This window comes from Ixodes scapularis, unplaced genomic scaffold (genome assembly GCF_016920785.2).
Source record: "Ixodes scapularis isolate PalLabHiFi unplaced genomic scaffold, ASM1692078v2 PGA_scaffold7__128_contigs__length_106722199, whole genome shotgun sequence".
Classification (NCBI taxonomy): domain Eukaryota; kingdom Metazoa; phylum Arthropoda; class Arachnida; order Ixodida; family Ixodidae; genus Ixodes; species Ixodes scapularis.
The window spans coordinates 53,672,755-53,686,835 of NW_024609882.1; the positions used below are offsets into that span (position 1 = coordinate 53,672,755).

Here is a 14,081-nt window from a genome sequence, read left to right on the forward strand (position 1 = left end):
GTGGAGATGCAGTAAAACGGGCAAGTCATGCATCATAAAATTCAAGTGGTGAAGAAAGGGGGACCTCCCACACTGGGACGGGCATTGCTTCAGGATTTTCAAGTGAACTAGAAGGAAGTGCACAACGTGCGCGCAGAAACCTTAACTCTCGCAAGAGTGCAACAGGAACACAGTTTCATCTTAGAAGGTCCGAGAGCTGATGAACTATGCCATGAAAATCGGCGTGAATGATGATGCTCAACCAAAGCTTCTCAGACCAAGGTCAGTTCCGTACGCCCTCCGACAAAAGATTACGTCTTGAGGAAAAGCACATAATCACTCCTGTGATGAGGAGTGAGTGGGCGACTCCAATTGTTCCAGTGATGAAGGCAAACGGACAAGTTTGCTGGCATATGCGGGAATTACAAGGTTACACTCAATACTGAAGATCTCTTTGTGAAGACTGGTCATGGAGAGAGAAGTTCACTAAGCTGGATTGCAGACAAGCCTACTTCCAGATCCCCTGAACAGAAGAATCAAGAGATCTCACAGTGATCAACACACATAAAGGGCTCTATCAGGTGAACAGAGTGCCATTTGGAATAACCCCCAGCATCAGCTATCTTCCAACGCATCATCGAAGAACTCATTGGGAACTTAACATACACAGGTGCCTTTCAGGATGACATTGTGGTAACTTTCAAGAACGATCAACATCACATATGGCAAAAACTCAAGGGAAAGAAAAATGCTGCTTCATGCAGGACTCTATCGAGTACCTACCTAGGACATGTTGCAGACCAAAAAGGAATTCACCCAAATCCCAAGAAGGTGGATGCTATCCTACAGGCGAAGACGCCCAAAGACCAAAAAGAACTCTGGGCATATCTGGGGCTCCTGAACTTCTACGGAAAGTTCATCAGCATCACATGTTCATTACACTGCATTGCTTGTCTGTTCCCAACATGCACCGCAGTACGTGATTGTTTTCGCAAACTAATGAGTGTCTGTGGGCATACCATTTGCAGAACATACAGATTTACAGCCTACAAGCAGTTCGTGTGGTGGGTCTGGGGGAAGCTGGGCCGTCACCGCCGTGTCAGGCTCCCATGCTGTGTGGTCGGCAAGATCCGGGAGCGATTTCCATCTGCAACATATAGGGGATTCCAGTATTGTTGATCACTGTCCATGCCTGTACCTGATCTATTATATGCAGCATGTGCACAAACGCTCTCATCCCACTTTGAATGGTCCACAAAAATCGGTTTCTCAATGTATTGCACTTGGATTTACTACAAAGGTGCACAGAGGGAGTTAAATTATCATCAAATAAACTTGCCCTGTTCAAGTAATAAGAAAAAAGAATAACTTGTTTCGGGCAATCTATGAAGCCGTTTTGCGGGTGACCCAGGCGGATTTTATTTCTTGAACAAGGCAAGTTTATTTGACGATATTTTAAATTCCTCCCGGCATGCACTGCTTAACCGCACCTGTGTAGTAAATCCGAGCTGGATATGTTGAGAAACCGATTTTTGCGGACCGTCCAAAGTGGGATTGAAGTGGTAGTGTACACGCTGTATAAACAAAAGAGTTAAATTGTCAACATTGTAAAAGCCGAGACTTCGGAAAAACAAAACAAAAAAGGGACAGCACAGACACATTTGAAGTTTGGGCTATTGGGTAATTCATGGTTAAAAATTAAAAAAAAAGTGCAAGGTCATTCTTGTTCGTGCCTTTCCCCTGCTTTTAATTTTTAACCATGACATATGAGCTAGCCCAAACCTCAACTGTTTCTGTGCTGACTCTTTTTTGTTTTGTTTTTTCCGCAAGTCTTCAGTTTTACAATGATGAAAGTTCATCAGCTCGCTGGCATCTGCCCCATTATTTCTACAGTTAAATTATAATTGCTTACGGGAAAGAATAAAGAAGTTGATTTTGAAAGGTTATAAAACATTCATTCATTTCAGAAATAAAGCAAAACTGTCAGTCAAACTTGTGTACACATATTATGCAAATTCTAGCTAGCATACAAGTTCTTTATTTATTCAATAGTAGAATACACTCAGTTAATTTGTCATCCGTAGTAAGAATACTTAATTTAAAATATTGCCAATTTCCTCACCCATGCCTAACATTGGCCCTGGCGTTGTTGAGTGTGAAACCGGGTCCTGTGGGCTAGGACTGCAGCTTCTTTGTTCGGCCTCTGGGATGCACTGCACAGGGGCTGCCTACGAGAGCAGGGAACATAGGCGGCCTCGGCCTCCTTGTAGGTGGGGACGGCTTCCGCCAACTCCAGGCAGCAGCTGAGCAGCTTGTGGACATAATCTACGTAAAGAATGGTGATGATTAAACCCCAGCCATTCTATCAATAAAAATGTTTCCATTTACCGTATGACGCAGGCTCCATGATTTGTTTTACAACCCATTCGCCTTTTCTCGCCTTCGGGTATTGGAGTGCATACCGCTCCTTGCTGTCTTTTGTTTTGGCTTGTTTCCGTTCTGAATTTTCATTGTAGTGGAGGACAGCAATGGAAGTCCTGTGAAGGCAATACAGAACAGGCACGATAGTTTGCTAGTGATGGGCCAAACTTTTTCCGAATGGTGTGTAATTGTCTGCTGAGCCTTTACACACATTGGGCAGGGTTGCCGAATCTCGCACACTTTACTTTTGTAAAAACATTTTTTTCTGCTTTTTAAAACATATTTTCTTGTTTATTGCTATTCTACCGGACCATTGCATCAAAGTGATTTTCCTGTGTGGAAATCGTTCAATATTGTAAAACCAATGTTTATACTGAGCCTCCACCAGAAGAGGTAACAATCAGGCACATAGCCAGGGGGGTGGGGGGGCCATTTTGCCCCCCCCCCTGGAAATTTTGCTGGGGCCTCCTCTCCTTCTCCCCCTCATACAGCATTTTTTCATGGGAGGGCCTCCCCCAAAACAAAATCCTGGCTGCGTGCCTGGTAACAATAATATAACTACGCTGTCTCTTCAATTCAAGGACAGTTTTGTATGCACGTAGGAGTCGTATATGTTTGCAATTTTTCATTTTTACCTTTAAAAATGCTGATTTGTGTGTTTAGGACACATGCAAAAGTTTAGAAAGGTTGGGAGGATCTGGAGTTTTGGATTGTAAGGTCCAGGTCAAGCTTTGTGTTTAGTTTTGTATGAATGACCGTGGAATAAAACCAAAATCTTTGCAAGGTTTTCACGTGTGTACAGATGTTTGCCGATTTTTTCTCGAAAAGTTTCAGATTCCAAATATGGCCCATGACTATAAATATGTTCTTAGCATACTTCACAATATACAAATATAAAGGGAAACAGTGTGGCATCAGCAAATCACACTATTTCAGCTTACCGTGCCGCCATACCCTCTACAGTGAAGTGAGTTGACTTGGGTGTAAACCTGATGAGCAGGCTGTGGAAAGACTCCAAGCGGTACGTCTGGCCATCTCCAGAGATCCTTGGGATGTCTTTCAAAAGCTGATGCGACATCACAACTTTTTCCAGTGCGATGTATGGCTCAGATCCTGCAGTTAGAAACAGCGCCACATTAATCGCTGGGGCAATGCACATAGAACACTTCCTGGGTCATGTCTACAGTTCCTCTGTGCAAACTCAAAATTTGGCTTTCTTATTCTGTGTGTCTTCATGACATCAAAATAAGTCTGCTGGTTAAAAATAAAAATTGCTGCTATACCATAATTATGGTATTGCAAAATGGCCTAGGCAGCTCATGCATTCTGACATTACAACAGAGAGTAAAGTAAATGCGCGAAGATACACACAATTTAGTCAAAAATTTCTGGACAAAAGAAATACAGTCACACAGGATCCATATTTTCACATATATTAGATTACAAAATTATTGGTTTTCAGCATAAGTCAGCCACACGACGTTGCCACCGAATACACCTCATTCAGCAGTGCAAAAGGTGCGTAGAAGTAACAGAATCTGTTCTTTCTTTGCATATGTTATTATCAGCTAATCCAATCAAGAGCAGGCAGTGTTTCATCACCCTCCACTTTGTTTATTACACTTTTTAATCTACCCAAGGTTATGCAGAAGCCACGACCAATTGAACCACTTCCTGAAACTAGTTCCCAGCATCTGCAGTTTCCTTTTGTTTGCTAATACTAATGTTTGCTAACATTACAAATATATCAAACAGCAATTAGCATTACCTTCAAGAAGCCACCAGCGGTCCTCTATCGAGGCATGGGTGCACGCAGGGTACATCGGGTCAGGGTGCTGGTGCACGTCTAAGACATGTCGCATCAACGACTTCCATTTGGCCAGCACCATTGCACCGTTGTCGTTACTGGTTTGAGCACACCAATAAACATGGGCACGAACAGTCTTCACCCAGTTATTCAGGATGCTGTTTCGCTTTGTCTTTCCTGCAGTAGCAAGCTTGCTCCCAATTCCTAGAAATTAGAAAATGTACATGCATGGCAAGCTGAGGTATAGCACTTTGGCATGTGAGTATGAGCATCGACGACCAAGTAAAGTGGACACAGTCAGAGTATGGCAAGTTTGTAAACGCGAGTTAGTGTATTTGCGACTCTAACTAATTATAGGTAGCGCCACTCATTTTCCAAAATGGCGGTTATAGCGAGGGTCGGAGATGCGTGTTGCAATTGAGCCTGTCTAGTGTGCTGGCTTCACTGAGCGACACAAATTATTTCTGGTAATACGAGGAAGCTAGGGCGTTATGGGCGCAGGTCACCTCTTTACCCTGAAAACAAGAACGGTGTTTAGCATAATATTTACGCAAGGATGCGTGTTTTAATTCTGGAGCGAAACCGAAACTAATTTCTACTTTAGATTTCATTTCTCAGTATAGGTTTTATTTTCGGATTCTTTCATACCTCAAGATGTGTCTCACATAGTAATTATCTAGTTAAAGAAGTTGTTCGCCGAAACTTTATTTTGTGTTTGTTTTAATGTTTCAATCCAGGCTGATATTTTAGTTGTTGAGAAAATCCCTGCTGATATTTATGCGTTCTCGCTGCCTTTTCCTGCTCAGATAAATGCCATGGGAAATAATGAACTGCGGGCCTTTTAATGAGCTGTTGGGTATTTAGATGATTAATTGGTTTAACATTATTCTCAGCACAAGAATAAAAGAATAATTCCAATTTTTACAATATGTCCACAAACCGTATAAATTAATAAACATTGTTCTCACTGCAACAACCCAAAGACGCAGTCCGAGTCAGACAGCTGAAGTGTGTGCGTGTGTTTTCTATAGGCAATGGGTGACGCCTGGGACTTTATATTACATCCAGGGTTTGACCGTTTGTCGACCTTGATAACTATGTCAGAGTTTTTCATGTGCTAAAAAGAAAACAAAATTATACCTTTCTGGAAAGACTAATATGGTGAAATGGCATATTTTCGTGATCTTGGCATTAATTGGGGGCATACACTGCCGCGAATGGTATTAATAATAATATTAAAATTCAGATATTCTAATATGTAATTTTTTCAAGCAATGCTTCTGATCTAATTTCAAACGCGCGAGCAAATATGACAACCAAAAGTGTGCTAATTATCATCACTGGTGCCAATTGCAGCATTTTTAATTACCAAGTAATAAGATAAAAATAGTCCAAAGTCAATGAAAACATTTTAGCTAATGTGAGAAATCCATGTAAAATTACATCAATTGTGGTTAAAGTATATTTTTCTATCAAAGTCGCGACTTCTGACAATCGGCACAACGTAAGCCGCCACCGAAATCCTTCCAGACCAAATGCCCAAAACATTTTTTAATTATTAATTTTTTTATAACATTTAGTTACTTTCATTTTTACGCTTCGCCGTTTCGCCAATCTCAGCCTTTCCAGTTCGAAGGAACGCCTACTTGCTTGCACGTCTGCTCACTGCAGCACGTTTTGTTGGCATTGGAAGCCGGTGAAGCAGCAGTGAGTTTTAGTATTATGTATACGAGTGAACGCAAGTGCTGTGTGTTTGCGTTAGCTTTGCGTGTTGCACACCGTGAGTGTGCGGAGCCCAAAATTGCAGTCTTGGATGGCGCATGGCGATGAGGCGCACGTGCAAAATAGGGCTTACAACTCGTTTGCTTCTATCCGCAGTACTAAAACTCTCCTGTAAGGTACAATCCCATACCGACCGCAGCACTACGTTGGGACAGTGAAGAGTGTTGTTTGCATTCGGAAATGATATTTCGCGAGCCATGATCGCGAGCAGTTTCGCCGTGCCCACTGAGCAGGAGAATCGGGGGACCCTCACTAGAGCGCTTCCCGTCTCCGCTGCGGGAGGGCGAGCGTCGAGCTGGAGACGGGAATAGAACCATGCTGGAATAGCACTTTACAAAACTTGACTATTGAGCGTGTCACACTATACTGATTTGTGACGAGGAGATCCTGAAATAGATGAAATTATACTATAACAGGAAAACCAATTTCAGCATAGCTTGGTAAAATATATTATGCATATGGGAAAACCCAAATATCCTGTTTATTGAAGAAAAACATCTAATCTGAGGTGGTCCCCCAGGGTAGCGACTGCTGAAATTATTTTCTAAAATAAAGTTAGTTACCTTTAGCAATGTGCCAAGCATCGAAACGGTGCTTCGTGTTCGGGTAGCTGTCCTTCATGAGGGCACTCACTCCAAAGTGCCGGTCTGTCACAAGTACATCCGGGAAGAACCCCCAACCCTGGAGGTAGTCGAAAGAACGTTTGAGGCCCTCAGTCTCCATATGGTTGCTTGACTTGACCTCGTTCGACTGATGTAGAAAGATAGGGTAACAAAATCATTACACAAGCAATGCAATGACCAAAGAATAGTTCTAATACTGTGAAACATTCTTTGGCTAGGTGCTCAGCATTTTGTGAAGCCTGAAAAGTGAAGTGCAAGGTAGCGTGGCTTTGAAGCTCAATGCTGATTGGTATGGGGGGGAGGTCACATGACCAGAAGGGGTAGGCGACGCGTGAAGTAGGCAAGAAGGTGCTCAGCCGCCTGTGCGCACTGACGGAGGGGAGCTCGCGAATATGGAAGGCTCTGGAAGATCGCCAGGTTTATCATTACCAGTATCGCTTCATTCTAGGAACAACTATGAAGTGTACACATGGTACACATTAAACTTCTGGTGAAGGGTGCTGTGCATGAATGCACGAACGACACCTTCTGGCGTCTTGCGCATTCATGATTACAAACAGAACTCGTGGTGACCTGCGACCCAACCAGGATAGATAACTGGGCGAGTTGGTGAGAGTTTGTGTTGAAAAAACAGCGCTTTGTCTTATGTTCTCTTCGTCGTTGTGTCCTCGTCTTAGTCGCGCTGTTTTTTCAACATGGACCCAACCAGCCCCCTGTGCAAAGGGAGAAGAGTCCACTCAGAAATGCTTCGCATTTAAAATGTATGGCAAATTGCTAGGAAATTGTGTTTCCTACTTGAAAAAGCAGAGTATTGCAGAACATTTCACGTACGCAACACGATTGGCTAGTACTTTTCCAAAAAATTTTTTAACCAGTATTTACCTGGACAACCTCATAGTGCAGGATCTTGTTGATGTTGGTTTCTAGCAAGCTATAGGTCCCATATTTGGCAGAATAGCCGGGTGAGTCTGCACGGCCGTCACCGGCCAAGTGAAGGCCAGTGCCACAGATTGATGTCAGGAGGACAGTTTGCTCCGTTTTCCAGACCTTTGAAATTAAAAAAAATCACAAACGTCAATCTTCACTACAAAGAATGACCTTTTAGCAAGCAATTTTGTAATCTGCAGGTGTGATCACCTTTGTTGCAGCTGGGAAGACCAGACAGCGTTGGACCTTGAAGAACTGAGTCTTGTGTATCACAGCGACAGCTATTGACCCCAGAAGGCGCAGAACACGTGTAGGGCTGGCGCCAGAGTATGTTATAGCGGCCGGCAAGACGATGTTCATCAGCGCCTTGCCGTTAATCGTTGGCTGATTTTCCCATACAGTCGTATGGCCCCTAACACATGTAGTTACGGCGTGAAGCAGGGTCCCCCGTTGCTTCAGTTTCGTCTCTGTTGGGGCCAGGCACTCCTTACAGATCGAAAACAACTCTAGGAGCTTCGAAGCACAGACCAGATATTTTTTTTCCATCAGAGGGTCAGCCGCCTCAGCAGAGACGTTGCACTCCCTGCGAAACAAAACAAGCAGTACAGTTACAACCCTTCCAATTTCAGAGTATGTTGTTTTTATCCCCTCTATATTTTTTCCTGTCTTGTTATTTCATTATTTTAGTCACACTTGAAAATAACAAAAAATACCTAGCTAGATCCTAGTCATAGTATAAAATTATGGTTTTTCAGAAGATAGAAAACACATACTCGTGAGGTCTTCCATCATCCGAGGTCACGGAGTCATCACTGGTGTCAGAAGAATCTGCCCCATAACTGCTGTTGACGGAATCGTTGGGTCTGTAGCTTGTGTCTGGCTCGGTAGACGTCTCCTCTGACTCATTGAAGTCGCTGGACTCGTCGCCGGTGTCCAAAGGGTCAGCCTCGGGTCCCAGAAGCTCAGTTGTGAGATTGAATTCCAAAGGAGTTGGGATTATGCCACATGGAGGCGAGGAACACCACGGGCGTGACTGCCCGCCACCCTCTGGGGAGGTTCCTTGATGTCCAGGGATATCAGCTTCGTCTCCCGGAGAGTTTTGGCTTGTGACTAGCGAAACAAACTAATATTCTGGACCAACATTTCGGCGTACTAAATCTTCAACAAAAGTGTATTGCACCCAAAACTCATTTATGGTTACTTCTTTATAACAGTAAGTCTATATAAAGTCACTACATCCACCTACATGGCAACGTGGTTGACGCCTGAATCTCGACTGAGGTTTCAAAAGGGATTTCGGTCTGCACACCTCTGCTGGCAGACCAAAAGTTTGATGTCTGTGTACCTGGCACATCAAAAACAATATTTAGGATACAGAGTAAAAATGGTTCCTACGCAGGTACCTTTTGATAGCACACTTGCATGTGTCTGGCTCCATGCGCTGCATCTAGGTGGTCGGCTCACAAATACACATGTAAATACACTGGAGTGTGCACCAACTTGATCTGGAAGGTGGTCAACAGATTCACTGTGTGATGCTTGGCAATCTCTCTTGTCCAGTTCAGAGTCGTCCTCGGGTGAAGCATCATGCGACAAACTGTTGCACGCTGGGGCTGCGCTGCTGTGTTCTGGTGCAGGGGCAGTGGCTTGGTCCCTGTTCTGCAAGAGTGATACATGAAGTGATAGCATCTGAAGACATTCCAACATGCAGCAAAGTAGACAAAAAGTAGGTAATTGTTGAATTACCCGAGATTGCAGTGAAGACAGAAAAAAGACAAGTCTCAGGTTATTCAACAATGATAAACTTACCACCAGCTCCCTTGCCCCCTTACATTTTGTTTGTCAAGAGTACATACTTTGCTAGATCATTCTGCACTTACTTGATTCCGTTGGATGTCAACAGGCTCCCTGAGTGGCATCTTTTGAGCTCCCGTGGCTTCCTCGGAGTTGTCACCGGGCGAAGCATCCGAAAACAAACTGTCAAACGCTGGGACTGTGCTGCTGTGTTCTGGTGCAGCGGCAGTGGCTTGGTTCCTGTTCTGCAAGAGTGATGCATGAAGTGATAGCATTGTGATGACTGCGATTAGGGGGTGCACATACACCGTCGATTGGACCCGATGTCGAAGAGAGACAGTACCCAGCTCTAGGTCAAGAACATGTGGGTTTATCTAAACTCAGGTTGGGTCCGCAACACAGATTCGACAACCACAAGCACTAATCAATCAAGCAAAATATCTGCACAGCAGGCTTAGCAATAACATGCTATTGGTGGGCAGCAACCACAAGTCGCACAATCAATGGGGATCTGTTCAGAACGACCGGCAACGCGAAGCTATTGGTGGGCATAAACACAGGTCCTCTGACTATTCCCGAGTTTAGTTCGGTTGCTCACTCATGAATACCATCCATGTGCAGAAGCCTTTCTGCTGCACTCTGTCATTGCAACAGTCACTTGGCATCTGTTCTGTAAGAGTGGTGCACCATGTGATAGTGTTGGCAGGTACAACAAACAACATATAAACACGAGTACATACTCGTCTAGAGCACTGTGCGGGTGCTTCTGGCGACGATTCATCCTCAAGTGTAGTGTCTGCCGGCAAACCAGACACTACATCTGTATTTTGGTCTCCACTCTGTGGGGGCAATGAAGCAATACCAAGTGAGTGCGAGCGTATGTGGGCTCGCAGTAGGCACCCAGCTAAAGTGTAAGCAAATCTGCAAGCTCGGTCTTGCAGCTTCGGTCAAACCTGTGTGCAAACTATTATGGCGATGCGCATAGTGTTTGAGTGTGAAAGGGCTCGATAGAAACACGCGGTAACAACCGAAAATACGTACTTGGGTTCGACGACGTTTCACCGATGAGCAGTCCGCTGTTTTGGGACTTGTCTTGCCACGGAAGACGGACGGCACGGCGTCCAGCTTCAACCTCGAGTGCTTCGTCGAGAGACCACCGTCGGCTAACACGCGCAGATTCTTCTCGTAACACTCCGGTAAAAAATGATCCGAACAGACCAATACACGGGCCGTTGGAGATAAAGGCTTCGTGGAGCCCGATCCGTTTACGGCGTCAGTCCAAAGTTTCCGACGCTCGCTGCCGGCGGGAGGAAACACGTGGAAAAGGACTCCTGGGCTGCTCAACTGGTAATGCGAGCAGTCCGTGACACAACACCGAGAGCCGTTGCTTTTCCGTTTTTTTACAGGCATCGCACCGCACACAAACCGCGCTCAACGAGGCGACGAGGCGTCGGTGGCGTCGGCTGATCAGTAGGGAGCCGGCCGAGCGCGTCGTTCACGTTTCTCACGTCGCACGGCCGCACGGCGCTGCCAGCGCTGCTCTCCCCGGGAAATAAAACAAAATGAAAAAAACCTGTACATGCTTGATGACGTCACGGACGTGCCGGGAGGAGAAATTTGGAGGAAGCGGAAATGCAGCCGGGCAGTGTTGTCTGGTCCGCACGTCTCATCCAAAACCAGCAGATTCGTGCTTGTTGAATTTTGAAAGCGATTTTAATAAACTTCTAGGCGGAATTTCATCTTAATATTTGCTTTGTGGGCTTTGTAGATGATAACAAAGAGAACTGTATTGTTTTGCACTACTAAAAAAAGAAGCGGAGTTGCCCTTTAATAGTGAAAAAAATTAGATCAAATGATTAAACTGTGCGTGCGGTCCAGGTTGTTAAATGATGTTGATGTCGATGCAGCATATTTCATATGCAGCATATACGCGTCAATGTCGACCTACAGCGCCGGTAATTGTTAGATTTAGCTCTAAAATAATTAATGTCGCTGTGCATCAGTCGCGCAAGCTCGCATAATATTTTTAAAGAAAATATAAAGTGTTTCTTAAAAAAGAAAAACGAGTAACAGGTGGATACTCAAGAATATTTATCACGTGAATCTGAATATCACATTCGTTTTCCCCAAAGTTGTAAATAAACGCGATAAAACACGAAAATCCTCCCACCAGTCGTTACGTCATACGCAGGTATTTTGGACTCCAAACGCGTGTTCCTCTTTTGGACAAGGTGTGCAGTCTCAAGCTTGCCAGTTTTATTTCCTCGCACTGACACCAGTAGTGACGCGTTTTTTGTGACCTTGAAAGTAGCAAGTGCGCGCGTACATAGCACTGATAGGCGCTGAAGATGCGTGAGAGGGGAAATTCCGAACATTCGGTATTTGACGTCATGCTCGGCGAAAAAGGGTATTGGACGGTACATTAACAATTATCTTCTGCAGCCTCCGTGCCACGAATTGAAAAAAAAAAAAAAGAAAAAAAAATATATATATTCTTGATATTCGGGATCCCGGAGGCTAAATAAAGACAATCTAAGTGTTTTTTGTTTTTGCTTTTTTTTTTCTGAAAAACAAAACCGCATCAATTCCGCTTTAATGGCCGCCGAATTGGCGAAAGTTAGATGCCGACATTATTCCCCGGGTACTGTCGAAATGTCTGCGGAGGCAGTTATGAACTGGAACAAAACACTGTGAGAAAACTAGATTGGTTTCTTATTGAGTATAATTTCTCTTCAGGTAGTAACTATCACGTGACGTTTAGTAAGAAACATAAATTCGCGATTTGTAATGAAGAGGGGGATACGTACAAAAAGGTGTTACAGGTACTAAAGCGGCGTTTTTCTAGTTATTCTGCTCTTCGGCCAATTACTGATAAAATTGATATAAAAATTAGTATGCGCCATAACGTTGACAGAAGTGCTTTAGAAGCAGCTTTTTTCGCACAGAAACACATGCGCCTACTCTAGGTTGTCCTTGAGATTGCCTTAGATGTCGTTGAAGAGGTCGTCTTAGATGTCCTTGACGTCGTTATCTAGGAGGACAGTTGCTAACGCAATTCATAGACAAACAAAAAGAGTGGTTTCTGCAGCCAGTTTCTTTTTAATATAAAAGCGTGGGGGGATATCTTAGAGTTCAATGTATCCACTGGGAAGAATACGAGAGCAAAAACTTACCGCTAAGTGAAACAATATTGTCGTGATGACGTCAACGCTGACGGCAAGCATGGATTGTAATACCCATCCGCTGTTACTCCACGGCTACGCGGCACAATGAAGCCAATAATCCTCACAGCGAAAATGACAAAAGATGACGCGTTAACAATCCTTTAATTTCTAAAGTCTTGAAAAAGATATATACATATATATATATATATATATATATATATATATATATATATTATATATATATATATATATATATATATATATATATATATATATATATATATCGTCGATATTGCTCTGTTTACTGCCGTTGAAATGCGACAGCATTGTGAACCGTATTAAAGTGCTTCTCTAAGACCGGCGCTCAGCGCCCTTTCACTCGAACGTCGTCTGCTCCTCCGAAACTACTCTCATAATACCGGGTTAGAATTCGCGCTGCGCAAATACGCCTGTTCTTTTCGCAATATTGACCACTTTTTTTGCGCATATAATGGCTTGCTTCGCCAATCTTTCAAAGTTGAAAACGTATCTGACAGGAGAGTATTGTAATGTCATTGATCGTGCAAATAAAATAAAAATTTACATTAAACGCCAGGACTGTGCTTGCGGCCCAGGTTGTTCAATATTATTGATGTGGATGCACCATATGTGTTATATAGCATATACAGATCCATATTGGCTTGCAGCGAATGTAGCTTACATTTAGCTCTAAAATATTTTGCCGTTGAGGATCAGTCGCGTAAACTTGCATTAATTTTTTAAAGGAAAGCTAAAGAGGTCTTTCAAAAAGTATTTAGAAAGGAAATCTAGAGAAGTTTTATCGCTTGAATCTGAATATTTCGTTCGTTTTTCCCCAAGCTGTAACTAAATGCGAGAAAACACGAAAACCCTCCGACCAGTCGTTACGTCATACGCAGATCTTTCGGCCGCCATATGCGTGTCACTCGTTTAGACAACGCGTGCTGTTTTAAGCCTGCCTGATACATTTTCACGCTCTGACACAAGTTGTGACGGATTCCCCCCCCCCCCCGCCTCCCCACCCCCCCCTTTTTTTTTTGAAAGTAACAAGTGAGCGCGTACATAGCTTTGATAGGCGCTGAAGATGCCTGAGAAAAGAAGATTACGAAAATTTCTGTATATGACGTCACGCTCTGCAAAAAGAGGCCTTGAACATTACTTTAAAAATTATTTTCTGCAGCCTACGGGCAACAAATTGAAAAATAGTCTCAATATCAGTGACCCTGGAGGTCAAATGAAGACAATTTGAGTGTGTGTTTTTCTCAAACACCAAGCCACTTCAGTTCCCCTTTAATGTCCTTCGAATCAGCGAAAGTTACGTATCAAAATTCATGCTCGGCTACTGCTAAAATGTGTGCGGAAGTAGCCATGGACGTGAACAAAACAGTGTGTGGCAACTAAATGTGTTGCTTATTGAGTATGTGTTTTCTTCTCGTAGAATCTATGAGGCGACGCCTAGTAAGAAATATGCATTCGCGACCTGTAATGCACAGTGGGACATGTGCAAAATGTACGACAGGTACTAAAACCGGTGGATATGTAGCGCGAATACTCTCTTCTTCTGCC

At 43.7% G+C, this 14,081-nt stretch overlaps 2 protein-coding genes and 1 long non-coding RNA gene across 3 annotated transcripts in view; 1 reads left to right on the top strand and 2 right to left on the bottom strand.

Annotated features, from left to right (window-relative positions):
• Positions 1–805: 805 nt before the first annotated feature.
• Positions 806–2,511, bottom strand: LOC121833265. Its single transcript, XR_006076594.1, has 3 exons — positions 2,368–2,511; positions 2,102–2,304; positions 806–1,126 (listed from the first exon to the last, which is right to left on the bottom strand). It is a non-coding gene; the product is annotated as an uncharacterized LOC121833265 (long non-coding RNA).
• An 826-nt stretch (positions 2,512–3,337) lies between these two features.
• On the bottom strand, positions 3,338–10,044 carry LOC115323759. The gene is made up of 9 exons (XM_042286230.1): positions 9,420–10,044; positions 8,943–9,198; positions 8,786–8,884; positions 8,313–8,625; positions 7,750–8,122; positions 7,495–7,659; positions 6,553–6,739; positions 4,169–4,411; positions 3,338–3,513 (listed from the first exon to the last, which is right to left on the bottom strand). Exons 1-9 carry the CDS (start codon positions 9,606–9,608, stop codon positions 3,338–3,340), a joined length of 2,001 nt encoding a protein of 666 aa, XP_042142164.1. The 5' UTR covers positions 9,609–10,044.
• Positions 10,045–10,183: 139 nt separating this feature from the next.
• LOC115324890 overlaps positions 10,184–14,081 on the top strand; it is a 55,122-nt gene continuing 51,224 nt past the window's right edge. Inside the window, exon 1 of the mRNA XM_042286231.1 lies at positions 10,184–10,198. Coding sequence (XP_042142165.1) covers positions 10,184–10,198 — 15 coding nt within the window. The remainder of the gene's footprint in view (positions 10,199–14,081) is intronic.

Excerpts from the sequence above, each read along its gene's own strand:
- LOC115323759 (XM_042286230.1), bottom strand. The coding sequence starts at position 9,608 with ATGCTATCACTTCATGCATCACTCTTGCAGAACAGGAACCAAGCCACT. Across the intron at positions 9,199-9,419 it reads TTGACATCCAACGGAATCAA|AACAGGGACCAAGCCACTGC; the intron begins GTAAGTGCAGAA and ends TCACTCTTGCAG. Across the intron at positions 6,740-7,494 it reads TGCACTATGAGGTTGTCCAG|TCGAACGAGGTCAAGTCAAG; the intron begins GTAAATACTGGT and ends TTTCTACATCAG.